Source organism: Hibiscus syriacus, unplaced genomic scaffold (assembly GCF_006381635.1).
Source record: "Hibiscus syriacus cultivar Baekdansim isolate YM2019G1 unplaced genomic scaffold, ASM638163v2 tig00116951_pilon, whole genome shotgun sequence".
In the NCBI taxonomy this organism is placed as follows: domain Eukaryota; kingdom Viridiplantae; phylum Streptophyta; class Magnoliopsida; order Malvales; family Malvaceae; genus Hibiscus; species Hibiscus syriacus.
Window position 1 is genome coordinate 2,974,072 of NW_024063482.1, and position 25,859 is coordinate 2,999,930.

The following is a 25,859-nucleotide window of genomic DNA, read 5'->3' on the forward strand; positions in this document are numbered from 1 at the left end:
TACCTCTTTGGATTATGTATACACCCGGTTCGGAGGCAGGTATGGAGTAACAGTGGCTGTGGACAAAAAATAAACCTTCTAAAGAAGCTTAAAAAATATAAAGCAGACTTTAGCTTTCTTTTCTACATAGAGATAGCAAAGAAGAAGGGAAAAAACCCTTCAAACTCCCACTTTCACATAGCAATATCACAGGAAAAACAAAACCCAAAGCTTTGATTGTTTCCGTTTTCTTCCATTGGGGAGAATTTTTGAATTTGGTTTTATTTTTTGGATGGTGAAGTTGTGAGTTTTTTTCCCATAGTGTTTTTGAAATAATTTGGGGAGAGAAAATGGCCGCAGAAGGAATGTTGTTGTTTTCTGCGGCTTCAGTTGTGGAGGATGTACTGCAACAACATGGAAACCGCTCCAAATATCTGGATTTGGAATCCAGAAAAGCTGAGGAAGCTGGTACTTTAATTTTATTTTTGTTTCTTAAAGTCAGCATCCTGATTTTTTTTCGAATGATGATGAATTTTTCTGCTGAAAGAAAATATTTCTTTTTTGATTCTGTAGTTTTAAGCTAATTAAAATGATGTAATTCCATGGAAAATGTTGATTTTTTGGGTTTTCTAATTTACCATCTGATCTCTCACCTTTTTGTTGAAATGAAAAAGAAAACTGTTGATCATTGATCACTTACAGTTTCTGAAATTTTAGATGAATTATAGCGTGTTATGAATAAAATTTGAATGAAACAATTTACTTGTGAAAATTAAAAAGAAAATAAAAAGTAAAAGATAGAAAGAAGGTGAATGTGATGATCTCTTGTATGGCACAGCATCAAGGAGGTCTGAAGCGGCTGGATGGCTTAGGAAGATGGTCGGAGTCGTGGCGGCTAAAGATTTACCGGCAGAGCCATCGGAGGAAGAATTTTGGCTTGGTTTGAGGAGTGGAATAATCCTTTGCAATGTTCTAAATAAAGCTCAACCTGGAGCTGTGCCTAAGGTTTACTTGATTGTTATAACTATCATTTCAGTTTTTTCCAATAATTTTCCTTTTGATCAATTCATGGTTAACTTAATTGGGGATGGCTGGTTTTAGGTGGTGGAAAGTCCATGTGATGCAGCTCTCATACCTGATGGAGCTGCATTGTCAGCATTCCAGTACTTTGAAAATGTAAGGAATTTCTTGGTAGCTGGTCAAGAATTGGGGCTTCCCACTTTTGAGGCATCTGATCTAGAACAAGTATGTTTTCAATTAATTTTTTCTTTTTCTCATATATTTTTGCAATTCTTTTGATTTTGAAGAAATGTGTTTTATTGTGTAATTTATTTCATTGTAATTTGGTTAAAATTCTTTAGGGAGGCAAATCTGCAAGGCTGGTGAATTGTGTTCTAGCACTCAAGTCCTATAACGAATGGAAGCTCTCAGGTGGAAATGGGGTGTGGAAATTTGGTGGAAACTTAAAACCTACAACCACCACTTCGGGAAAGTCATTTGTCAGAAAAAATTCAGACCCTTTTATGAACTCCTTGCAGAGGACCTCATCGATGAATGAGAAACTATCAACTGGTCACTCCAATGAAATCGATAGTAATAAAATGGTTGGTAAGCTTTAACTGTTTAGGTACCTGATGATCTTATATTCTCCTAGAACAATGAGAATGAATTCTATGAGTTTTTCTTATTGTACAAGCAGGGCGGTTCTGGTTCGTTAAGTATGCTGGTTCGTGCCATCCTATTAGATAGAAAGCCTGAAGAAGTTCCAATGGTAAGTTTTTATGGTTCATTACTGTTTTACATATCAAACTTGATTAGTATTTCTTTGCTTATATAAACAGGGATTGTGGAATGATTTTTATTAGAAATTATGATTATTCTTTTGCTATCTTTTGCTACTTATTCGGTTCATATTTGGTTGTTGATAGCTGGTTGAATCTGTACTCAGTAAAGTTGTAGAGGAGTTCGAGCATCGGATTGCAAGTCAATCTGAAATGGTATGTCAGTTTTCAAATTTTATACGAATAAAAGTCATTTACCATGCAATGATTGATCTTAACTAACATTTTTGTTTATTGCGGCTTCTTCTCCAATTGAAAGATGAAGACAACTTCAAAAAACATCACTCATACTTTCAGAAAGCCTCTACAGAAACAAACTCTTGGGGATAAAAAGGTATATAATAACCCTCATCTACTTCACAAGTCACTAGATGATTTTTCTCGGATAGCTCACCTTTCTTGAACTATTTTTATTATTGTATCGGTTAAAATTGAGGAAAAGAACATCAAATTGGTGAAGAAAGAAGATTGCTTTCAAAAAAACCTCATTGATGATGAGGAAGTGAAACGTCGATCGCAAAAACAGCAAATGATCTTCGATCAACAACAAAGAGATATTCAGGTGGGAAATATTGTGTCATATCTTCTATTTTCTTGTCTGTTTACGCACTTGGCTAGAGCACTTATATGTTTATGTAAATGTTGCAGGAATTGAAGCATGCAATTAGTTCCACAAAGGGTGGCATGCAATTCATACAAATGAAATTTCATGAAGAATTCAACAGTCTTGGTACACTGATTTGCTTTAATAGATGTCTCTATTTGTATTTTCTTTCTTATTGATGTGCTAAGCAAGTTATTTGTACAGGTATGCATATTCATGGTCTAGCTCATGCCGCCTCTGGTTACCACAGAGTTCTAGAAGAAAACCGCAAGCTGTATAACCAAGTTCAGGACCTTAAAGGTAAATTCACTTATCTTTGACATAAGTTCTTAATATCATGCTTGTCCTTGTATTGATTTCCTAACTTATTAAAAGGGTTATCTATTTTATCTGACCAGGAAGTATCCGTGTTTATTGCCGTGTGAAACCATTCTTGTGTGGATCAAGCTACCTTAGCATTGTGGATCATATAGAAGAGGGAAACATCATCATCAACACACCATCAAAGTATGGTAAAGGACGCAAGTCCTTTACCTTCAACAAAGTCTTTGGGCAGTCTGTAACTCAAGGTTGCTTCTCTAAGCGATTAATTTCCTATTGATAATGTTTCTGCAGTTTCAGCATTTTTTACTAAGTTACATCTGATTGCATTGCAGCCGAGGTTTTTTCTGATATGCAGCCACTGATTCGGTCAGTTCTTGATGGATACAATGTTTGCATATTTGCATACGGCCAGACAGGGTCAGGGAAAACTTACACTATGGTAAGACATGATTGGACTATTCTACATGCACTAATATATATGCCTTCGATCTTACTGCCTTACTGGTTTATTTGGTTTAAATATCCAGAGTGGACCTAAGGACCTGACAGAGAAAAATCAAGGAGTAAATTACAGGGCGCTGGGTGACTTGTTTCTTCTAGCTGAACAAAGAAGGGATACCTTTCGCTATGATGTTGCCGTTCAAATGATTGAAATTTACAATGAGCAAGTTAGGGATCTCCTTGTTACAGACGGAAGTAACAAAAGATATCCTTTTTTCCGATTCATTTTGTTTTATAAAATTAGATCATCTTATATTGTTGTCTATGAAAATTTGTCCCGACAGATTTGTAATTCAGACAAAGCTTTCTTACTATTCTAAATCATCTAGAGCTTGACCAAAACGTTGTTTGTTGAGTCGATGTTGGTTGAATTGTAGGTTTTGCCAGTCAATTTTCTATCAAGGCTTATCCTTAATCTATTAATACATTAGAAATCCGCAACAGTTCCCAGAATGGTCTCAATGTACCAGGTGCAAACCTCATGCCTGTTTCATCAACATCCGATGTTATTGATCTGATGAACCTAGGACAAAGGAATTGTGCAGTTGGTGCAACAGCCCTAAATGACCGTAGCAGTCGTTCTCATAGGTAAACTTTTTATTTCTTTAACCCTCTTGATCCTGATATATTTCTTCATTCTGAAGCTAAATTTGTTTTTTATCACTTTGTAGTTGCTTGACTGTCCATGTTCAAGGAAGAGATTTAACATCTGGTACCATTCTCCGCGGCTGCATGCATCTTGTGGATCTTGCTGGAAGTGAGAGAGTAGACAAGTCTGAGGTAAAAGGAGATCGACTAAAAGAGGCACAGCACATAAACAAATCTCTATCAGCTTTAGGAGATGTGATTGCTTCTCTTGCCCAAAAGAATCCACATGTTCCTTATAGAAACAGCAAACTCACTCAGCTTCTTCAAGATTCACTTGGTAAGTTTAAATTGTCAAGAAGCTTGTTGTTTCAACTATATTTAGGAGTTTGATTGTTGCATTGATATTTGTTCTCCAAAAAGTTCTAATTATATTGGGCTGGAATTGTATTTTCAGGAGGGCAGGCCAAGACACTAATGTTTGTTCACATAAGCCCTGAACCTGATGCCATAGGTGAAACTATGAGTACTCTCAAATTTGCAGAGCGTGTAGCAACTGTTGAACTTGGTGCTGCTCGAGCGAACAAAGACACTTCAGATGTTAAAGAACTCAAAGAACAGGTTATCGTATACGCCTCTACCTACTGGTTGATATGGTTATCTTAAGATAGTTGGCAAATCTGATACTCTTCCCTTTAATAACTTTTGTTGAAATCATCTTCCAGATTGCTAGCCTTAAGGCAGCTTTGGCTAGGAAAGAGGGAGAGACGGACCAAAGTCGGCACTCTGTATCTGGCAGCTCTGAAAAATATCAAGCAAAGGCTAGTGACTTATTGCCCTTTAATCCTAATCAGCGAGTTGGAGATGTCTTGGTGGCTAGAGAACCCATGGGTAATGTGGGCAACATTGAGGTACATAATGCTTTACACATCATATTAGGATGGAAATTCAAATGTGTGTTTGTTGAATTCAGAATTTCATGGTAATATGCAGTCTAGTGACTGAAAGTGGCAATAGTCCTTCTCTCCGAATAGTTGGTGATGGAAAGAAAATATACAGTTCTTATATATATATTTTCGAAATTTCTCGCTTTTATGAATAACTTAAGCAATTCAATGTGTTGGTGGTTTGTTAGAGATGCTCAAGAAAGCTTGACTATCCATAACATCGTTATGCATTCTCCACAAACATACACGTATAACATACTTTTATCCGTAGCCCGAGAGGTTAAAATTTGATCACCTATACTGCATTTGCAGGTGTGCACTAATTCTACATTGAGGCAAAAGGGGCAAAGCTTTGATCTTGATGACCTATTAGCGAATTCACCTCCCTGGCCTCCGGTTGTCAGTCCTGCTCAAAACTTTAGGGACGACGAGAAAGAATCGGGCTCAGGTGAGTGGGTGGATAAGGTCATGGTGAACAAGCAAGATGCCATTAACAGAGTAGGAAACCCCCTAGGATGTTGGGAAGCAGAAAATGGGAACTTGTCTGATGTCTTTTACCAGAAATATCTCCATGATTCTTCAAAGACGTGCACGGAACAATCATATAATATGTTCATGGGGGCCAACGGGTTCAACATGACTGGTTCTGACATAGATGATATTGATGCTGCAACCAGTGACTCATCTGAGCCTGATTTGCTTTGGCAATTCACTCAAACCAAACTTAGTAACATAACCAATGGGATCAAGAAACCTACTTCAAGATCAGCAAAAAACCCGGAAATGAGGTAACCATATATTCTCACATTGAATACTGTCGACATTGTTTCAAGTTTTCGACATGTTACTAAAAAGCTCATTAACCTTCCTGCAGCAAAAATCTACATCATATGGCAGGGCCATCACCATCTAAGAAACTACCAAATGGGGTTGGTCAACCTTTGCATCGAAACATGAGGCAGCCGGCCGCTGCCGACGCGAAACGAAAAATCGGAAGTAGAAAATAACAAGTGTGTACACTATTATAACCACGTTGGAGTGATTTCTGATTTTTTTTCTCATATTTTTTAGGGGGCGAGAAAAAAATGTGTGTTCAACATACAAATAACGTTTTTCTTTCATTGTAATTTTTGTGTTATAGTTAAATGCAATAATAATTCCAGTTGCGTATTTGTTTATTGAAGATAATTTGTATAAATAATGTATTCTGCCATGTTTGGTTTTCTTAACTTTTTCTTCTTCTTTTCTTGTAAAGAGTAAAGAATGTATTTTTTTTCATATTGAGAGTTAGAAGTTTTGTTGTACTATTATTGGTATTTGACGTTTAATCTTTAGAATTGAGAGTTCATTCATTCTATTAATTGATCATGTAATTATGTCATAATGCTAAAATTAGTTCTCTAACATTTATTAAAATTGTTATTTTGGCTTATATATATATATTTTTTTACTTTTAACATTTCATTTTAGGGCAAAAAGTCTCTAATGTCTAATCAAATAGTCACTTTGGCCATCAACATTTTATTTTAAGATAGAAATATTCTTATTTTGAAGTATTAACCGTTTATTAACCAACGGTTTTAATCTATAAAATAATTTTTTTTGTCTTAAAATGAAACTTTGGGAGCCAAAATACTCTAAAAAATAATAATGGTCAAAAGTAACTATTTAATCAATCTTGATATTATGTTTATAATTATTAACTTTCAAGTATGAGATAGTTACGATATAACTTTTGTTCATATTCTTTTCTTAATTTATTGACCACATACATTTATCCTATAATTATAATTGCTTGAATAATCTTATCCCACAACCCAACACTGTAACAAATCCTTTTGGTTAAATTATGCAATGCATCCTTGTATAACTCGAGTTACGAAATCAATCTCTATTCTATTTTATTTGAATTTAATCCCTATTTTATTTCATTATAATTTAACCTCTTGTTATATATATTATTCCGATAAGATCGGAATTTTCAATCCTTCATTGTCATGTAAATTTTGACTGTCACAAAATGTAGTAAAATTATTTTCTAATGCATCAGTTCCAAACTGTTCATATAATAAATAATATTTAAAATTTAATTCATATATTTTGAATATGATTCAATATCATGTTAAGTTGACATTTGATGCTTAAATAATTAATTAAATTAATAGAAACACGTGTTTGAATTGATATTATAGTATAAAACTAATTGAAGATATTTTAAAATTTAAAATTTAATATAAAATTTAAGAATATTTGATACAAGTAACTCGATAATTGAGGATATTAAGGGTCTGTTTGTTTCAGGTATTTTATTTTACGGAAAAAGTTTTCCCTCAATTCCGGTGTTTGGTTGGGAAAAAAAAAGCACGGTCAAAGGAAAACAAACTACAGTCAACGGAAAAAATGAAATAAAACACAGGAAAACAACTTACCGTTTATTTCTTGGTAAGTCATTTTCCTAAACTCACTGGTTATTTTCATTTCCTCAAATGTCTTCCTGCTCCGATTCTTTCCTTCCAATTTCCATCCTTCCCCTTATTTTCCTCTTGATTTTTGTTCTCCTTCATCCTGGGCTACCTGCTACTAGGTGAAATTTTCACTTCTTTTTCTGGATTTGTGATAGAATCTTCATAATTCCATGCGATTATTATTTTGAAAGGGAATTCGTTATTTTTTTAAAAATTTGTTTGATTCACATAATGGATTTCAATTGTCTACGGGCTTTTGTTCTTTGATCTCCGTGGTAATTGCTCTAGTTATTAGATTTCAAGTATTTGGAAGTTATTAGCTAATGATCGAAATGATTAACCTTGACACAATCACGACCATTTGAAGTTTGTTTTTACGTTTCCTCAACCCTTTTTTTATTTTGATAGAAAGGACTTAGATTCCGTTGGAATTTTTTGGATCTTTACACCCACCAAACGGGGCATGTTCACTCGTATGATGCTTCCCAATACGAATTTTTGGGTCAAAATGCTATGGAAGAAGTGGTGTTTGGAGGTCTGGAAGATGGTGAAGAGGAAGCCCCTATAATTGCATACATTGAAGATGATGAGTACCGTTTGTTTGATAAAGGAGAGGTGAGATTTCATTACTTTGGTTACTAATTGAGTTTTGGATCCTTGTTTTGTTTGCATTGACACTTATGCATTGCTTTTGTAGCTACTTCTATTTTCCCTTCCATTATATTATGACCCTAAAACTTAATTTATGTTAGGATTTATTCTGGCCCTAGACCTGTCAACGAGTTTGCTAAATCAACACCTCAAGGGATATCTAAATGCAAGAAGTTGCGCTCGTAAAAATAAAGTTGCAATGGAACATATGATTCCTGCCTATATATGTTATGTTTATTTATAAACGTTGCAGTGTGATAAATGTCAATAATTAGCCTTTCTCAATAGCAATTGTTTATAAGATTTGATATGCATGTTTCAGATGATATTGGTCTTTCCATTTTCACTTTCATACCTTATATGAACTAGTGTGGAACCGGAGAGAGGGGAGTTTAGAATTGATGTTTTCAACAAGATGACCTTTCCACTTTTTTCATCTAAAGACTGGTTTGAAGATGGTTGTTTTACCATGGTGTTGACATATTGAATATCTTAGCATGCATATATTCATGTACTTCTGTAAATGTGCTTATTTGTTTGTTTTCTGTTGTTCTATTGCTACCTACTTTGCTTTTGTTGTCTTTTCATGGTGATTGGATTTTAATACATATTTTTTTTCCTGCAGTTGAATAGGGTTGTCGTTGGACCAAGAAATCAAGGAGTTGTTGGTGATAAATATGTTTCTCTTTCAAGGGAAAGTAAGTAAAATTAAGCCATATTTTATGCTTGTATACTGTGGTTATGATCTGTATTAGATGAGTGAAACCATGTAATATAAGTTGATATTTGTTAAAAACAAACACTTTTTTGCTTGAAAATATTGGGATCAATTTAGTATATATGATAATAATTTTATGTATATGCTCAAAAATTTAAGAGAAGAAAAGACATAAATGTGTATATGATAAAATAATTTAAATTTTTTTAAAATGTAAATAACAAGAAAAATATAAAAATATATACATTTAAAAAAAATAGATTTTGTAAATTATTTTTAGGAAAATTAACCAAACAGTGTAAAACATTTTACAATGCAGCATCCAAACATTATAATTGAATTTCTAAAATTGATTTTTCAAATAAGTAATTAATTTTCTGAAATTAATTTTTTAAAAAACAAATTACAACTAAATAAATAGACCCTAAATGTTCTCGATTGACGTGAGGATAATAGCTATTGAAAACCGAAACGATGATAAAAAGTCTCATCGGACAAAGTCGTCATAGCCCACCTTTGACCCATACGGCAGCCCAAGACCAAACAAGCTACCCGTAGAACAGTTCTTGTTTTTTTCCCTCATTTTTTTGGGGTAAAGACAGTTCTTTCTTTTTTGCTTACCTTCCAAAAACCCAGAAAACACATAAATTCTCCCACAACTCCGGCGACAAGGGTGACCCACTCACCCACCATTCCCCATTTTGAATCTTTGACTGACCCATCACAATTCACAAGTCCTAAACTCTTGATCTCAGGTTTTGTATTTCTATTTTCTTTTATAATTCATTTTGTTTGAAAGTTTTAATCTTGAATGTTTTGTGGGTTTATTATTATTATTATTGCTCTGGATTAAATCTTCTTTTTGTTTGTTTTTTTATCTCTCTCATTTAGAAGTAAGTAATGGCGATGTATATCGTATCCCGGCGACTATCAGCTGGATCTACCACCTCTCTCCGTTACTCCACCTGCTGGAGATCATTCTCCACTTCGTTTAGGGAAGAACGGGACACTTTCGGCCCCATTAATGTCCCCTCCGATAAGTTCGTCTCTCCCTCTCATAACTATCTTTTTTTTCCATTCGCACTACCAGAACATTTTAAGTAAAAGAGGGAAGTAGTTATACTTGCTGTTTGTACATATATAGATTGTGGGGAGCGCAGACTCAGAGATCGTTACAGAATTTTGATATAGGGGGCGAGCGTGAACGGATGCCTGAACCTATTATTCGTGCCTTCGGTGTTCTCAAGAAGTGTGCTGCTAAGGTTCTTCTATATTCTGATTACCGAATCCTAATAATTATCAATATTGAAGTGTTTGTATTTACATTTTAATTGTTTTTTTTTGTTTTAGGTTAACATGGAGTATGGTCTTGATCCAACCATTGGGAAGGCCATAATGCAAGCAGCTGATGAAGTAGCCGAAGGAGAACTCAACGATCACTTTCCACTTGTCGTTTGGCAAACTGGTAGTGGCACCCAGAGTAACATGAATGCCAATGAGGTCTTTTTCTGATTTGGTTTTTTGATCCATTTCTTCATGAATGGAATGATGATTCGTTTTCGTTTGAGAAACATTTCTATAGTAAATTTTATTAGCTTATCATGTGACTTTGGAAATTTTCAGGTTATTGCTAATAGAGCAGCTGAGATCCTTGGGCATAAGCGTGGTGAAAAGTATGTGCACCCAAATGATCATGTGAACCGATCCCAATCTTCTAATGACACATTCCCCACTGTAAGCCGGAATTACCCATCTAACTTGTCGGTTTCTTCCTTCTTTAGATTAATATTTGTAAAATTCAAGAATTCACATACACCAACTTATTTGTCCTCGGCTTTGCATGGCAGGTTTTGAGCTGCCTCTTTACTTATGCTACATTTCCTTCTTTCTCCAGGTAATGCACATTGCAGCTGCTACGGAAATAAACTCAAGATTAATGCCCAAGTTGAAAGTTTTGCATTCTGCTCTACATTCAAAGGTTTGTCGTGCTTTGACCTCTAGTTTATGGTGTTATTTTTGTAAAATCTCTCATTCTCACCCTGTGTTTCCTTTCTTTTATCCTTAAATGGAGATCTGTGTGTTATATGCCATTGTTTCCCCCATATTCTTATTCACATCAATTAAAACATCGGCATCTACTGCCAGAAAGGGGATTTTTCTAGCCCTGACCAGTTATTGATGCCTATATTTTCTTATTTGAATTTTAACTCTTTGGCTCCTTGATTAGTTATTTTACCATGGCTCCTGTCAATGATCTTCTCTTTTAGTTTGTAATATTATGGTCTCTTCTGGTGAATCATTGTGAGTAATATGTTCAGCCACAAGACGATCTATCTTTTTCTACTTTGCTTTTGAATCTACATGTATGCTACCGAATCCATTAAATATTAACTCTTCCATTGTGTTTTATGTTTGCTCCCATACCAGTGAGCTTTTTAACTTGGTTGAGTTCAAACTTTAAGTTCAAATTTTCTTGGTGTTGTTTCCACCAGTCTGTCGAATTCAAAGATATTGTCAAAATCGGTCGCACTCACACTCAAGACGCAACACCTTTGACTCTTGGTCAAGAGTTTAGTGGCTATACTACACAAGTAAGCTCATTATCTAGCAGTTGCTTTTATGTACCTTGGGATTGATTATGCTTAGCTGAGGGATGGTAATGAGGGACAAGTTCTAATTATTTTGTGGTTTTGTATTTTTATAGGTCAAGTATGGAATTGATCGAGTTTTGTGCACCCTTCCACGCATGTATCAGGTACATGATTCCATTTTGATTGTATGTTATTCCTTGTAACCTATTCTGACTACTGACAAATAGGGGTGCTATATGACAGCTTGCCCAAGGTGGTACTGCTGTGGGAACTGGATTGAATACAAAGAAAGGGTATGTTTGTTAGCCTTGAAGCATGCGTATCTGATTTTGTAATTTTGTCTATTTTCCTTTGTTAATTTTAGTTGGTTTTCTTTTGTTTGATTTGTTCTGATACCTAATTCTTGATTTGTTTTACCTGGTTGCTTTGATTTTACACCCTGATTTATTAAGTTTCAGGCCCTTAGTGATTCTAGTTTCTACTTCTCTTGTAAGCTATAATTCGCGTTTTATCTCATACTTTATGCTCAGATATACTCATTGATCATTGAAAGTTTGTTTAAAGCTATTGCATGTTTACACTTTCTATGTATTATTTTTAGATTATAGAGGCTGCATCTGTTGTGTCATGGACTGAAGTATTTGTCAAAGTTTGCTAAATGCGAACCTTAAAATGAAATTATTATGAATGAACATTATCTGAGAGCATTATTTATCATCATAACTGCTAAACACAACCTTTAGACTGTCTCATACTGAATTTGACAATGCCCAATGATAAAATTGGTCTAGGTTTGATGTAAAAATAGCTGCTGCTGTAGCCGAGGAAACAAACTTGCCATTTGTCACAGCAGAAAATAAGTTCGAAGCTTTGGTGAATCTCTTTACTCTATCTGATTAAGTTTTTATTTATTTATTCTTCTATTTTATTTTAGTTTGAAGGAATTGATTATTACCTTATATCTCCTAACTTGTGATGCGAACATGCATGAATATTGATTTTTATTTAATCAGGCTGCACACGATGCCTTTGTTGAAACCAGTGGAGCCCTAAACACTATAGCTACATCCCTGATGAAGGTTTCTAATGACATACGTTTACTGGGAAGGTTTGTCTGCAGCTTGGATAACTTTTTTTTTTCCGATTTAGCATTATTCTGATGGTGTCAGCATTTTCCTTGTTCAGTGGTCCCCGATGTGGCCTTGGTGAGCTCATTCTTCCTGAAAATGAGCCAGGCAGCAGTATTATGCCTGTAAGATTCTCATCTCAATTTCTATTGATTCATTTAATGTCAAAATCCTCTTTTCTTTCTATTCCATTTGCTCTTGGACTATTTCTCTGCCCATATAATCTCGTAAGTTTGACCGAAAGTTATCTTGTTTCAGGGTAAGGTGAACCCTACCCAATGTGAGGCTCTTACTATGGTCTGCGCCCAGGTAAATTTATTTTACTATTATTTTTCACATTCAGATGATATTGGCTAGCTGGAGAATTTATTTTGTGGTGGTTATATTGTCTCTTCATTTGTTTAGTTCATAACAAGATGGAAAGTTTCTTGCAGGTAATGGGTAACCATGTTGCTATCACAGTGGGTGGATCAAACGGCCACTTTGAATTGAATGTGTTCAAGCCAATGATTGCTACTGCACTTCTGCATGTATGTGTTTTTGTTACAGAAGCTATTGAAAAATTGCATGCATATACTTTCAACACTTCCAAAACTGAATATGTTAATTTTCTGCACTACTCATTTGAAAGGCCAAATCTCTTTATTTCCTAAGACACTATGAAAACAATGCATACGAATCATGTGAGGTTTTGCAAAGAAAATATTCTATAGAATTTGAGATTTGACAATCATATGCTTGACATTCCTTGAAATTTTCTCCCACTGAGGTTGCTTATTAACATTACTGTAATATGGAATATGTTCATTTTCATTCACGCTTGATCATCATTCTTTGATATAGTCATTAAGATTGCTGGGTGATGCATCTGCATCGTTCGAAAAGAACTGTGTTAAGGGGATTCAAGCTAATAGGGAAAGAATTTCAAAATTACTGCATGAGGTCAGTCGGTGCTACATCCTGAATAATTTAAGTACATTTTGATACCATATGATAAATTTCCAAGCTAATGAGCATATGTTGTATGGTGTTGCAGTCTCTAATGCTTGTCACATCCTTGAACCCTGTAAGTTTTCATCCCTGCTTCAATCTAGGATCTTTTGTTCCATGCTGAGTCTTTGCATTTTGAATACATCTCTAATGACGTCTTTACTTTCAGAAAATTGGTTACGACAACGCTGCAGCAGTTGCCAAGAAAGCACATAAGGAGGGATGCACTTTGAAGGTGAGACTCACTTGTTCTCCGTGTAGTTAGCAATGACACGTCACCTAATACAGTAGAATGTTTGTTGTAGTTTCCGACAACTATCTTAATAATTTAGCTCTCAGTTATGCTGCCGTTAAATGTTTGTCCTAATCCTGTTTTTTGATGGCTGCAATGCTAAATATTTCCTATACTTGTCTGTGCTTTATGTTCTGCAGGAAGCAGCATTGAAGAGTGGTGTGCTGACATGCGAAGAATTCGACAATCTTGTGGTGCCTAAGAAGATGATTGGACCATCTGATTGAAGCTTTTTTTAGCGTAGATTTTAATTTTGAGACGGCCGGACAGAATCCGACCGTGATTTGCTTGGTGTTCTGGTAATGGAACACAGGCTTTCCCATTGGCATGGAATTGTTTGTGCATTTAGTGTAGTGAAATAGCCATGGATTGACTAATAAGGGGAAAGCCTCCCATATTTTTGTTGAGGGACTGATTGAAGGAAAGTTAAATGCCAAATAAAAGAAAGGGCATCGTTAAATTCTGAGGCATACCAATTCTCTTGATAATAAAACATAATTTGGATCCGACCCGACATTATAATAACAAAATATGATATGATTTGAGCATATAATTTTTTTAAAATTTTATCTAAATTCATCTTAAAAATTTGATTCTGATATGATTTAATTCAATATTTTGTCAAAATAAAAAATTACATTACATAATGATACTGTTTTATTTAATAAATGGTAAAATATGAAGGAAGTAAAACTCACTTAAATTATTATTGACATAAATTATATTTAAATCAAATTCCTTTTTACATTAATTAAAAAATAAAACATCAGACTCCTTTATTTCTTCTCTTCTAACTGCCCAGCTGACGCTTGCTTTCTTCTCTTATAGCCCTAAGCACCGTTAATTTTACCGCCTGGCTGCCGCTTGCCGTGCAATCGTTCTTACCGCCTAAGTCGCACCCTCCGATTTCCCTTGTCCGTGCCATAAAGACACGAGGCAATAACCTGGATTGTTTCAGTGATAGTAGTCTGACCAAATGAGTCTTGCTCGACAAATTTCTGCACATTATCAGCCGAAACTAATCTTTCCGACTAAAGTTTAAGATCGCCTCCTTCACCTAAAATAAACACGAGAAGGAAGATACGTATGTTTATCCAAGTTAGTATTAAATAAAGTAGTTCCCGACCCACTGCTAACTTTATTCCCACATCGCCGCCGCCTAAGCCTCTGCTCCTCCTCCGGTCCTTTGCCTTCAAGTTTACGACAGGTAATATTTGAAACCCTAAACTTAACTTGGAGATTTATTTCTATTCGAGTCATGAGATTTTTTATGGTCTCCGTCTCTGCATCACTCTGCTATATTTAATTCTGTTTTCGATCCTATTCCTCTGTCTCATCTGTACTCTGCCCCTGAGGATTTTTGCTGCTATTGATGTGAAATTTGTTCACACCGCTATTGAGGTCCGTAGCGGCGGCGGATGTCACTGCTACTGTGCATTAGCAGCAACGACAATGTTGACAACTTAAACGCTTTTGCCTATATTGGCCTCGCTGCAATTTAATCCAACTATGACCATTTCAATTTAATTTTTTAGGTCTTTTTTCTTCTTGTAAATCTATTGACGCTGTTTGTTTACCCTTGTTTCTGTTATATTTAATAATTTTTTAGCAGTATTTATATAATATAGAATATAAAAGGGATGAATAATAACTACCAAAACTGAAAGTAGCTTACTTTGTTTTCCAGGTTTATCTGATTATTATGGTGGAAATATGGAAAATTCTTGCCCACCCATAGAGTTGATGATCGGACAAGATATATTAAGGTATATGAAATGTTTAACTTGCAGTCTGTTTTCTGCCAAATTATTAAAAAACGTGTTTCATTTTAATTTCTTAGTGTTGGTGTAGAGTGTATACATTAACGGAATCCTGTTTGCATGCATATGTAGTTTGGAAGCCAGCGACAGCAATGCTTTAATCTTGCCTGCTAAAAGAAGCAAGAAAAGGAGAGAGAAGGATCAGGTATAAATAGTGCTAGTGATAGCAAATGCTTGAATGGGTTCATCTTACCCTTGTTCGTACTGTAGTTTGGATGCCAATGATAGGGATGCTTTAATCTCTCCTATGATTTTTCTTTTGATCGTATAAAGTAAGAAGTTGTGGTTAAATACTTCTGTCCACAGGAGCTTCAAAGGGTTAAAGAGAAGCAAAACCCCAAATTGAGTAAATCTCAGATAAGAAAGTTGAAGAAGATTGAGGTTCTTGCCCTATCTTGATTATTGATACCAAATTGCTTTGCTTCATTTATTGTGTTAGGCGGATGACTTCTTATTTGTTGGTGCAGGAAGAGAAAGAGAAATCACTTTTGCTATCGACGAGCATTGAGACATTGGAGTACTTTTCCTTCCCTTTTCTAAATAATATATCCTACTTCCTTTGTCTTTTGTTGGGAAATGTTATTGACTGTTTGACAAAAACTGTAACACTTGACATGTTCAGGAAATACAAGATTCCAGAAGATATATATTCTTTGCTGCAATCCTCAAAAACTATTGGTCAGGTTTGTATCGTTGAGTCTATACCAAATATTTTAATAGTAGGATATAATTATTATGGTTAACATAAATTTTCTTTAATAGGCTAAAACAATACGGGAAAAACGGAGGACAGCTATTCTATTTTCTAAAGCAGGTTTGGAAGTTCCTCATAGTGTCAAATCTTCCAAGGGATGGGATCATGGTAATAATTCGTCTTCTTCTTCTGAACCTGAAACTGAGTTGGAGCAATTAAACTTAAGGAAGGATACTAGTCAAAATCACATTGAGCGATCCATGGTAATAGAAAAGGAAGTTGCAAAACAGGCCCATGACTCTCTGTCATCTTCTCAAAAGCTGACTTTTTGTAAGGGCCTATCCCCGAGCTGCAGTGATGTTGATACTTTACCGACCATGGAGGTTTCCTTTAAGAATGGTGATGCAGCTTTCGAAGAAGGCATGGAAACCTGTATTCCGAAGCTGCCGGTCGATGATGGGAGAAAAAGCACCATGTCAAAGGTGAGTTGGATTTCAAACGTCTAACATATCATTTGAAGGAACAACTGCATCTAAAGGGAAATTGTATAGATGTGATATTTTGGTTAGGTATCATACATTTGAGATTTAATATTTAACGAGCCTTTTGCCTTATGTTGTCAATTGCTATGTAAATGGAAGTCTTAAGTTAGAAGTGCTTAAATATTTATATATGATGAAAAAATCGAAAGCATGTGCAAGACGGGTTGGACTTAGAAATGTTACTTGAATTAAAAATTTCAAGCTTAATTTCCTCTTTTTTTTGGTATGTTTGTCTTTGTTTTTATGTCATTGTCTTATTTGAGGAATTTTGACATGAGGTAGGGTTCATTGAAATGATTGAATAAGAGACCTAAAATGTGATTTCAACTGGACTTGTCATAATAAACTTCGATCTTTGCAGGGACCTCTTTCTGCCCCAACTGTAGTGCATGTCAGAAGGCCAGATGAGATTGAGAACAAAAGGAAGGAACTTCCAATAGTCATGATGGAGCAGGAAATAATGGAGGCTATAAATGAGAATTCGACTGTAATTATTTGTGGAGAGACTGGATGTGGTAAAACCACACAAGTTCCACAGGTGGGGTTGTATGGTGTATGATCATGTCTACTTGGTGGGATCTAAAAACTTGTTCCCTGTTAGATAATTATATTTTTTTACCCTAATTGTTTTCCACTATTTTAGTTTCTTTATGAAGCTGGGTTTGGTTCAAGCCAGTCTACCATTAGAAGTGGTGTCATTGGTGTTACTCAACCTCGCCGTGTTGCTGTCCTTGCTACTGCCAAGCGAGTTGCCTTTGAACTTGGCCTTCATCTTGGTAAAGAAGTTGGGTTTCAAGTTAGGCATGACAAGAAGATTGGAGACAAATGCTCTATCAAGTTTATGACCGACGGGATTTTACTTCGAGAAGTTCAGGTTTTATTTCCATTCAAGTTCAAATTACTGTTATTATCTGTGTGATAGTCCTGATGACTTTGCATGAAAAATAAATATCTTGCTTCTTCCTTTAGTTTTCTTTTTTGTATTTTTAATTATATCTTCACATTTGGTGGTGCAGAATGATGCTCTATTAAAGCGCTACTCTGTCCTTGTTCTGGATGAGGCTCATGAGAGAAGCTTGAACACAGACATACTTATTGGAATGCTTTCTCGCGTAATTCGACTTCGTCAGGTGAAACTTGAAAGATGCTTGACCTTGGGTCAATAAACATAATTTATTCTCTTTTATATTCAGCTTTATCTTTGCTGAACTACTTTGTGGTTTATGGCAGGATTTGTATGAGAAGCAACAACAGATGGTGCTTTCAGGACAAAGCATAAGCCCTGAAAACATGATATTTCCATTAAACCTTGTTCTGATGAGTGCTACACTGCGTATGGAAGACTTTATTTCTGGGAGAAGGTTATTTCGCATTCCTCCTCCAGTAATCGAGGTTCCTACTAGACAATATCCTGTCACAATACATTTCTCAAAGAGAACAGAGCTTGTGGATTATATTGGTCAAGCCTTTAAAAAGGTCATGTCTATACATAAAAGGCTTCCACCAGGTGCCATACTCGTTTTTGTCACTGGACAGAGAGAAGTAGAATACTTGTGCCGAAGGTTACGCAAGGCTTCCAAGGACTTAATGACCAAAATTTCTAAAGGGGGCAATGGTACTGAGGCCACTCCTTACTCTCAAATAAAGTTGGATGAGGGCATTAATATGAAGGATATTAGTGAAGCATTTGAGATTAATGGTGACTCAACTCACCAGAAGACTGACAGGTTCAGCTCTTATGATGAAGATCACTATGATTATGATGAGGATGATTCAGATGCTTCTTATGATTCAGAGACAGATAGTGAACTAGAAATTTTTGATGAGGATGGTAAGACATTGGATCAGAAATCCATGGGAGATGGTGATAACTTGGTTGATGTGTTGGGAGGGGATGGAAGCCTTGCTTCACTGAAGGCTGCTTTTGAAGCTTTGTCTGGGAAAGATGGTTTAAATTCTAATCCCAAGGGACTTGAGGCTCTCTCTATCAACCCAGAGAACACTTTAGAACAACCCTCTGCTCCCATTGAAAAAATTAGTGAAGGTAATAAAGGCCTCAATACTGGTTCATTACGAGTTCTACCACTTTATGCCATGCTACCTGCAACAGCACAACTTCGTGTATTTGAAGAGGTGGAGGATGGAGAGCGGCTTGTTGTCGTTGCTACCAATGTGGCTGAAACCTCTTTAACCATTCCTGAATAAAGTATGTGGTTGATACCGGGAGAGAAAAGGTCAAGAATTACAATCCTACCAATGGTATGGAAATGTATGAGGTACAGTGGATAAGTAAAGCATCTGCTGCTCAACGAGCAGGAAGAGCTGGAAGAACCGGTCCTGGCCATTGTTATCGTCTGTATTCTTCTGCAGTCTTTAGTAACATACTTCCTGATTTCTCTTGCGCTGAAATATCTAAAATACCTGTTGATGGTGTTGTTCTTCTTATGAAATCCATGGGCATTGATAAGGTGAACTTAGCATCTATTTTGCTGTTTGTCTCTCTCTTTAGAAAAGTTTCATATTGGGGTCTATATGGTGCTTATTTGAGATAATTTATGGGTGAACTTAAATATTTGTATTGTTTTGTCAAAACTTGACCCCATGAGAAAAACCTTTTTTTCGTTCTTTAGCTCTAGCCGATGCAAACTTATGATACAGTCATGTCCAAGCTTTGCTTGGTGACTAGTCGACCCACATTCACTGGTTAGCGGAGTTGTTTGCTAATGAATATCTATGTCATGTTTTCTGTATTTTTTTCAGGTTGCAAATTTCCCATTCCCAACTTCTCCAGGACCCACTGCACTGGTTGAAGCAGAGCGTTGTCTGAAAGCTCTTGAAGCACTAGACAGCAACGGAAAGTTGACATCTCTGGGGAAAGCCATGGCATATTATCCAATGAGTCCTCGCCACTCAAGGATGCTCCTTACTGTTATCCAGATTATGAAAATGTTGAAAAACTATGCTAGGGAAAATCTGGTTCTTGGATATGCAGTTGCAGCCGCAGCAGTGTTGAGCTCAACAAATCCTTTTGTTATACAGTATGAAGAAAGACACAGTCAAAATGATGAATCAAAGCCGGCTGATGGATCTAATCCCTTAGATAGTGAGAAAGCTTTGAACAAGAAAGAAAAATCACAGAAAAGAAAACTAAAAGAATTGGCCAATATGTCCTGAGCTAAATTCTCTAACCCTAGCAGTGATACTTTGACAGTTGCTTATGCATTACAGTGTTTTGAGCTTTCAGAAAACCAAGTAAACTTCTGCAATGAGAATGCATTACATCTGAAAACCATGGAGGAAATGTCCAAGCTAAGAAAGCAGCTTCTTCAGTTGGTTTTTAATCAAAATGTTCGTTTTGATGCTGGACAAGATTTCTTATGGACTCATGGAACCATGAACGATGTAGAGCACTCTTGGAGTGTCTCTTCCAGTAAGAACCCACTTTTACTGAATGAGGAAGAGCTCTTAGGACAAGCTATCTGCGCTGGCTGGGCTGATCGGGTTGCCAAACGCATTAGAGGAGTTTCAAGATCGTCTGAAGGCGATAGGAAAGTAAATACAGTTAGATATCAAGCCTGTCTGGTTAAAGAAACTGTCTTTCTCCATCGCTCTTCATTTCTTTCAAGTTCTGCTCCGGAGTTCTTGGTGTATAGTGGACTAATACACACAAAGCGGCCATACATGCATGGGGCAACTAGTGTGAAATCGGATTGGCTTGTTAAATATGCGAAGTCTCATTGCACTTGCTCTGCTCCTCTTACTGATCCTAAACCTTATTACGACCCCCAAACAGATGAAGTATATAGTTGGGTGGTTCCCACTTTCGGGCCTCACCTATGGCAACTTCCGATGCATAATTTGCAGATCAGTAACAACGAACATCGAGCTACAGTATTTGCATTTGCTTTGCTGGAAGGCAAAGTATTACCGTGCTTAAGCTCTGTCAAGCAATTCATGTCAGCCTCGCCTGATATCATTTTAAAGCCAGAATCATATGGTCAAAGTCGAGTTGGAAATCTTTTACACAAGTTCAAGACATGGTCGATCGACAGTTGTGGTCAGTTAAGAAATACATGGGAGGAAAATCTAAGGGCATTGCATTCAGAAATTCTTGACTGGTTTCAAGAAAGTTTCTACTCACAATTTGAAAAGCTTTGGTCAGATATGCTCTCTCAAGTCCTTCTAGAGCCCGAAGAACGTTTCCCGAAGAGATTGAAGAGAGAGAAAAGGAAAAATTAGTGTTGGAAGTTAGAAGTGAAAAATTCTATTTTATCCATCATTTTTGCACGTCTTTAGTTTTGGTAGGATTGAAAATGATTATGTAATGAATCATTTGCAGCTATAGCATTAATTTTACCAATGTCCTTGGCAGGTTTTTAGCTGCCTATTAAGGTTCCTTTTTACTTTCTCTATGCACATTGCATCTACCACACCGGCTCAAGATTGTTACCCAAGTTTCTTTTGAAGTTTTGAAGCTCAATGTCAGTGAAGTGACAGTGTTGTAACGATTAATCGTTAGTCTAAGGATTAAATTGATTTTTTTCTCAGTTACATTGAGTACAAAAAAGTTGAAGGATCACGTTAATTTCCTCGGAGAAGTTTGAAGGCCTTAAATATTATTAATATTTTATATAATTCTAAAATTGAGAAAATATATAATAATTTTTATACTTTTTAGTTGTTTTAAATTTGATATAATATAAATTTAGTATTCTTGTATTATTGTTATAAAACTTTGGTTACGACTATCGTAGGGGTTGAGAAGCATTCATGTAGGTGTTCATGTACATTAGATGTAGGTAGCGGTACCCAAGCAAGTCTAGAAGTCACGTTGCCATCGTGCACCCAACTTCCGACTTTTCTACATTGTTTATGTTAAGCTGTGACCAATTTCCCTATAAATAGGCAACGATCTCAGCCCCTATTCTTCATCCACTTTTCTTTCTTTTGTTCTTGCAATAATTATTAGATTGCAATGGCTCTCACACGTCTCTCCTTGGCATTCTCCTTAATTGTACTGTCATTTCTAGCAATCGCTTCGGCTGGCGATTACAGTGATGCTTCATCTAAGTATGGTTTCGATGGAATACCGGCTGACAGCCCTCAGGCAAAGCCAGAAGAAGCTGAAGAGCCTCAACATGGCACCAAGCCAGTATACAATGAGAAGCCTGGTCATGGCGATGCTTCATCAAAATATGGTTTCGATGGAATACCGGCTGATAGTCCTCAAGCAAAGCCGGAAGAAGAAAAGAAGCCTAATTATGGCTCAAATCAATACACATACAATCCAAAACCATATGGAACAAAACCAGAAGAAATGAAAAACCGTCTCTCCATTGCTGTTCAAGGGACTGTTTTATGCAAAGAAGGTTCCAAGTACTACCCAATTCAAGGTAGGGTCTAGTCTTGTTTGACAATTTGTAATTTTTATCGATTAAGTCTACTGGGGTTCTTCTGATTTCTCACTTTCATCTTCTTCATTGGCTTGAGTAGGGGCTTTGGCAACGATAGCATGTAAAGCTGTTGATGAGGTTGGGGTGCAGAAAACTATCTCCATTTGCAGCAAACCGACTGATGAAAAAGGTTACTTCTTCGTTCCATTGTCCGATTCAGGCCGCGACAAGTTGAAGCTTAGAGAGTGCAAGGCGCATCTTAAAAGCTCTCCATTGGAGACCTGCAATGTTCCCAGTAATGTCAACAAAGCCATTGAGGGTGCTTTTGTTTCTGCTTTCCGTGTTCTAAACGAGAAGAAGAGCAAATTATACTCGGTGGGACCTTTCTTCTACACCTCCCGAGCTAAACCAGCCCCTAAACATGGTTACTAAATTTGATTCATTTTTCTCCACTAAACAATCTAAATTCCTACCCCCATTCCGATCTTGTGTTTTGAAGTTGAAGATGGCTATTTGAGTTGATCCTTTTCCTCCCATTTATTAGCCGAATATTGTTGTTTGATGATGATTTTATTAACTTGCTCCTGTAGCAGCCTCTGTCAGAATTTTGATCTTGCGATAAACTTGCCCCTATCAATAACATTTTGAATCAATCTCTCTATCTTTTTAGAAGATTCGATTTAAAGTTTTGGACTCCGGGCTACATAAAGAATGACACAGCTATAATCATGAATTATATTCTATAATCACGAATAGTAATAATTTTATATTGATAAGTTACGTTAAATCAAACAAAAAATCCATCAAACAATTATCATAAAATAACAATTAATTTAAGATATATTTATTTCATTCAATTCAAAGAATGAAATAAACCCAATAGAACATGTTTAAAGCATTCAGAAATCATATGTTCGTCATTTTTCATATATCAATTAATAATTAGTACATAACATATTATATCATTTTTAAAATCACCTGATTATATTAAATCTAATATAACTTTATAATAGATATCATGATAAAAGAATGTTAATATTTAGTATGCTTGTATATTCACGTACTACTAACATGTATATCACAAAATTATGTAAATTCTATTCGTATCATAATTAATATGATATTTAATCTTTGATATGATATAAACATTAATCAAACTAACACAATATAATAAATAACATCATACTTTAATTATAGATAAAATTTATATTCTTTGATTTTATTATTACAAGAATAAAATCAAGAGAAATTCAATTATATAAATTTATCTCGAGAGTACATAGGTAATATGTCAAAATCCAATTATATAATCAAATGTATACTGTTAGACATCGGCAAACGTTAAGTCTCGACATTTAGAAGGTTGATATCAATGCTCCTTAATGGTTTTAGATATCAACAGACATATTATTTATGAGATAATAGTGGTTTAAATCCTTTCTGCTAATGACGATTGCTTATTACTATCCATAAATGTAAATTGATTATTTTCTTTAATCATGGAGTAAGTGAATATTTAATTGTCTGATTTAATTATAATTGGATTTAAATTATAATTTAATCCATCAATGTGACATCTTCAATCCAACTTACGATTAAATTAGGTTAAAGATATTATTTTTTTATTAAAAATTGGCCCAGGACGGAGTTCAGCATAAAATTGTGTGCCTGAGCATAGAATCACAAACAAGATTAGAAGTACGTGATATATTTCAGTGATTAAAATATATTTTAAAGCTGTGTCGTTCTATGTAGTCCCAAGTCCAAAACTGTAAATCAGGTCTAAAAATATAGACATATTAATTCAAAATGTTATTGATGGAGCAAAGTTCATCACAAGATACAAAATTCTGACAGAGGCTGCTACAGGAGCAACAAGGTAATAAAACCATCAATCAAACAACAATATTCAGCTAATAAATGGGAGGAAATAACACAGAAAGAAACAACTCAAATAGCCATCTCCAACTTCAAAACACAAGATTGGAATGGGGGGAGGAATTTAGATTGTTTAGTGGAGAAGAAAGGAATCAAATTTAGTAACCATGTTTAGGGGCTGGTTTAGCTTGGGAGGTGTAGAAGAAAGGTCCCACCGAGTACAATTTCGTCTTCTTCTCGTTTAGAACACGGAAAGAAAAAAGAAGAGCACCCTCAATGGCTTTGTTGACATTACTGGGAACATTGCAGGCCTTCAATGGAGAGCTTTTAAGATGCGCCTTGCACTCTCTAAGCTTCGACTTGTCACGGCCTAAATCAGACAATGGAACGAAGAAGTAACCTTTTGCATCAGTTGGTTTGCTGCAAATGGAGACAGTTTTCTCCACCCCAACCTCATCAACAACTTTACATGCTATCGTTGCCAAAGCCCCTACTCGAGCCAATGAAGAAGAAGAAGAAAGTGAGAAATCAGAAGAACCCCATTAGACTTAATCAATACAAATTACAAATTGTCAAACAAGACTAGACCTTACCTTGAATTGGGTAGTACTTGGAACTTTCTTTGCATAAAACAGTCCCTTGAACAGCAATGGAAAGACGGTTTTTCATTTCTTCTGATCTTGTTCCATATGGTTTTGGCTTGTATGTGTATTGATTTGAGCCATAATTAGGCTTCTTTTCTTCTTCTGGCTTTGCTTGAGGACTATTAGCCGGTATTCCATCGAAACCATATTTTGATGAAGCATCGCCATGACCAGGCTTCTCATTGTATACTGGCTTGGTGCCATGTTGAGGCTCTTCAGCTTCTTCTGGCTTTGCCTGAGGGCTGTCAGCCGGTATTCCATCGAAACCATACTTAGATGAAGCATCACTGTAATCGCCAGCCGAAACAATTGCTAGAAATGGCAGTACAATTAAGGAGAATGCCAAGGAGAGACGTGAGAGAGCCATGGCAGTGGAACTATTAGTTCTATGACTCTACAATGTGATTGTTATTTTAAGAGTAAAGAAAGACGAGTGGATGAAGAACAGGGCTAGACACCGTTGCCTATATTTAAGGAAATTGATCAAACATACTTTTCAATTGAGTTTTGATTAAGATTATAGATATTGAGAATAAAATAAACAAATGTAGAAAAGTTGGGTGCACGATCCCAATGTCAAGAGACTCGGCTACCACTACCTACATAATCAAATGTAATGTACAATGTCTATATAATATTTTATATAATTTTGGTAACATTAATACAATAAAATATTGAGCGGTTTGGGAGTTTTTTTTTAGATTTGAGGGGTTTGTATTGTTTGTTCATGGAAAATCAATTTTAGGAAAAGAAAGATGAATAAAATACGATCGTTTTGGTACTAATCTTGTCATGAAAGATGACTAGTGATGTGTGGTGATTGATTGTTGGTGACGACTAAAGAAGTGTAGTGCCAAAAAGTGAACGATTTAAAAGTTTTGTGGTAAAATCAATATATTTTTAAAGTTCATGTGTCTAAAACGACATTATTTTAAGTATAAATAGCCGTGCCAAAATGATATTGTTTTGTCTATGTCTTCACAACATTTGGATTTTAAGGCTTAGTGACATAATTGAAGTCAAAACTAAAGTTTAATGTTATAATTAAATGAATTAAAAGTTTAATGATATAAACGATGTATTAGTTTAAGTATAGTGATAAAAGCAACAGCGATATCACGTTGTTGGAGAACTGTGGATAACAAGTAGAAACATGCAATCACGTTCAGTTTACGCCCACCAGGTTGCCTACATTTCCCATGCTTGCAGTCGTGCTACCAACCAAGTCTATCTCCATTTCGTCTTCCATTTTCATCTATATAAAGTGGGGCTA

At 35.7% G+C, this 25,859-nt stretch overlaps 5 protein-coding genes across 7 annotated transcripts; 4 read left to right on the top strand and 1 right to left on the bottom strand.

Annotated features, from left to right (window-relative positions):
* Nucleotides 1-314: 314 nt before the first annotated feature.
* Nucleotides 315-5,948, top strand: LOC120188700 (kinesin-like protein KIN-14I). 2 transcript variants are annotated; one of them, XM_039192110.1, is made up of 19 exons: nucleotides 315-447; nucleotides 818-984; nucleotides 1,081-1,224; nucleotides 1,341-1,583; nucleotides 1,676-1,750; nucleotides 1,908-1,976; nucleotides 2,080-2,154; nucleotides 2,251-2,382; nucleotides 2,469-2,550; nucleotides 2,629-2,724; nucleotides 2,823-2,993; nucleotides 3,081-3,187; nucleotides 3,276-3,454; nucleotides 3,676-3,837; nucleotides 3,921-4,174; nucleotides 4,292-4,455; nucleotides 4,560-4,745; nucleotides 5,094-5,569; nucleotides 5,656-5,948. In XM_039192110.1, the coding sequence occupies exons 1-19, from the start codon at nucleotides 330-332 to the stop codon at nucleotides 5,786-5,788; spliced, it is 3,033 nt and encodes a 1,010-aa protein (XP_039048041.1). In that variant the 5' UTR covers nucleotides 315-329; the 3' UTR covers nucleotides 5,789-5,948. The 2 variants fall into 2 exon arrangements, with proteins under 2 accessions (XP_039048041.1, XP_039048042.1); XM_039192111.1 differs by having other exon boundaries at nucleotides 1,679-1,750.
* Nucleotides 5,949-9,214: 3,266 nt separating this feature from the next.
* LOC120188644 (fumarate hydratase 1, mitochondrial-like) lies at nucleotides 9,215-14,069 on the top strand. 2 transcript variants are annotated; one of them, XM_039192055.1, is made up of 18 exons: nucleotides 9,215-9,370; nucleotides 9,510-9,655; nucleotides 9,760-9,877; nucleotides 9,966-10,115; nucleotides 10,239-10,349; nucleotides 10,510-10,593; nucleotides 11,108-11,206; nucleotides 11,320-11,370; nucleotides 11,450-11,499; nucleotides 11,998-12,079; nucleotides 12,220-12,314; nucleotides 12,392-12,458; nucleotides 12,592-12,642; nucleotides 12,768-12,863; nucleotides 13,177-13,275; nucleotides 13,370-13,399; nucleotides 13,493-13,558; nucleotides 13,756-14,069. In XM_039192055.1, exons 2-18 carry the CDS (start codon nucleotides 9,516-9,518, stop codon nucleotides 13,840-13,842), a joined length of 1,476 nt encoding a protein of 491 aa, XP_039047986.1. In that variant the 5' UTR covers nucleotides 9,215-9,370; nucleotides 9,510-9,515; the 3' UTR covers nucleotides 13,843-14,069. The 2 variants fall into 2 exon arrangements, with proteins under 2 accessions (XP_039047986.1, XP_039047987.1); XM_039192056.1 differs by having other exon boundaries at nucleotides 9,232-9,370; nucleotides 9,514-9,655.
* Nucleotides 14,070-14,557: 488 nt separating this feature from the next.
* LOC120188646 (ATP-dependent RNA helicase DEAH13-like) lies at nucleotides 14,558-20,925 on the top strand. The gene is given in 13 exon segments (XM_039192058.1): nucleotides 14,558-14,822; nucleotides 15,303-15,381; nucleotides 15,508-15,580; nucleotides 15,742-15,816; nucleotides 15,903-15,952; nucleotides 16,058-16,118; nucleotides 16,198-16,611; nucleotides 17,033-17,209; nucleotides 17,315-17,545; nucleotides 17,688-17,801; nucleotides 17,902-18,868; nucleotides 18,871-19,139; nucleotides 19,432-20,925. Coding segments are annotated over 12 exon segments (3,963 nt in total). The 5' UTR covers nucleotides 14,558-14,822; nucleotides 15,303-15,328; the 3' UTR covers nucleotides 20,911-20,925.
* A 576-nt stretch (nucleotides 20,926-21,501) lies between these two features.
* On the top strand, nucleotides 21,502-22,586 carry LOC120188996 (proline-rich protein 3-like). The gene is made up of 2 exons (XM_039192350.1): nucleotides 21,502-22,064; nucleotides 22,165-22,586. The coding sequence occupies exons 1-2, from the start codon at nucleotides 21,647-21,649 to the stop codon at nucleotides 22,494-22,496; spliced, it is 750 nt and encodes a 249-aa protein (XP_039048281.1). The 5' UTR covers nucleotides 21,502-21,646; the 3' UTR covers nucleotides 22,497-22,586.
* A 1,365-nt stretch (nucleotides 22,587-23,951) lies between these two features.
* On the bottom strand, nucleotides 23,952-25,835 carry LOC120188997 (proline-rich protein 3-like). Its single transcript, XM_039192351.1, has 3 exons — nucleotides 25,767-25,835; nucleotides 24,536-24,980; nucleotides 23,952-24,432 (listed from the first exon to the last, which is right to left on the bottom strand). The coding sequence occupies exons 1-3, from the start codon at nucleotides 25,833-25,835 to the stop codon at nucleotides 24,101-24,103; spliced, it is 846 nt and encodes a 281-aa protein (XP_039048282.1). The 3' UTR covers nucleotides 23,952-24,100.
* Nucleotides 25,836-25,859: the final 24 nt, after the last annotated feature.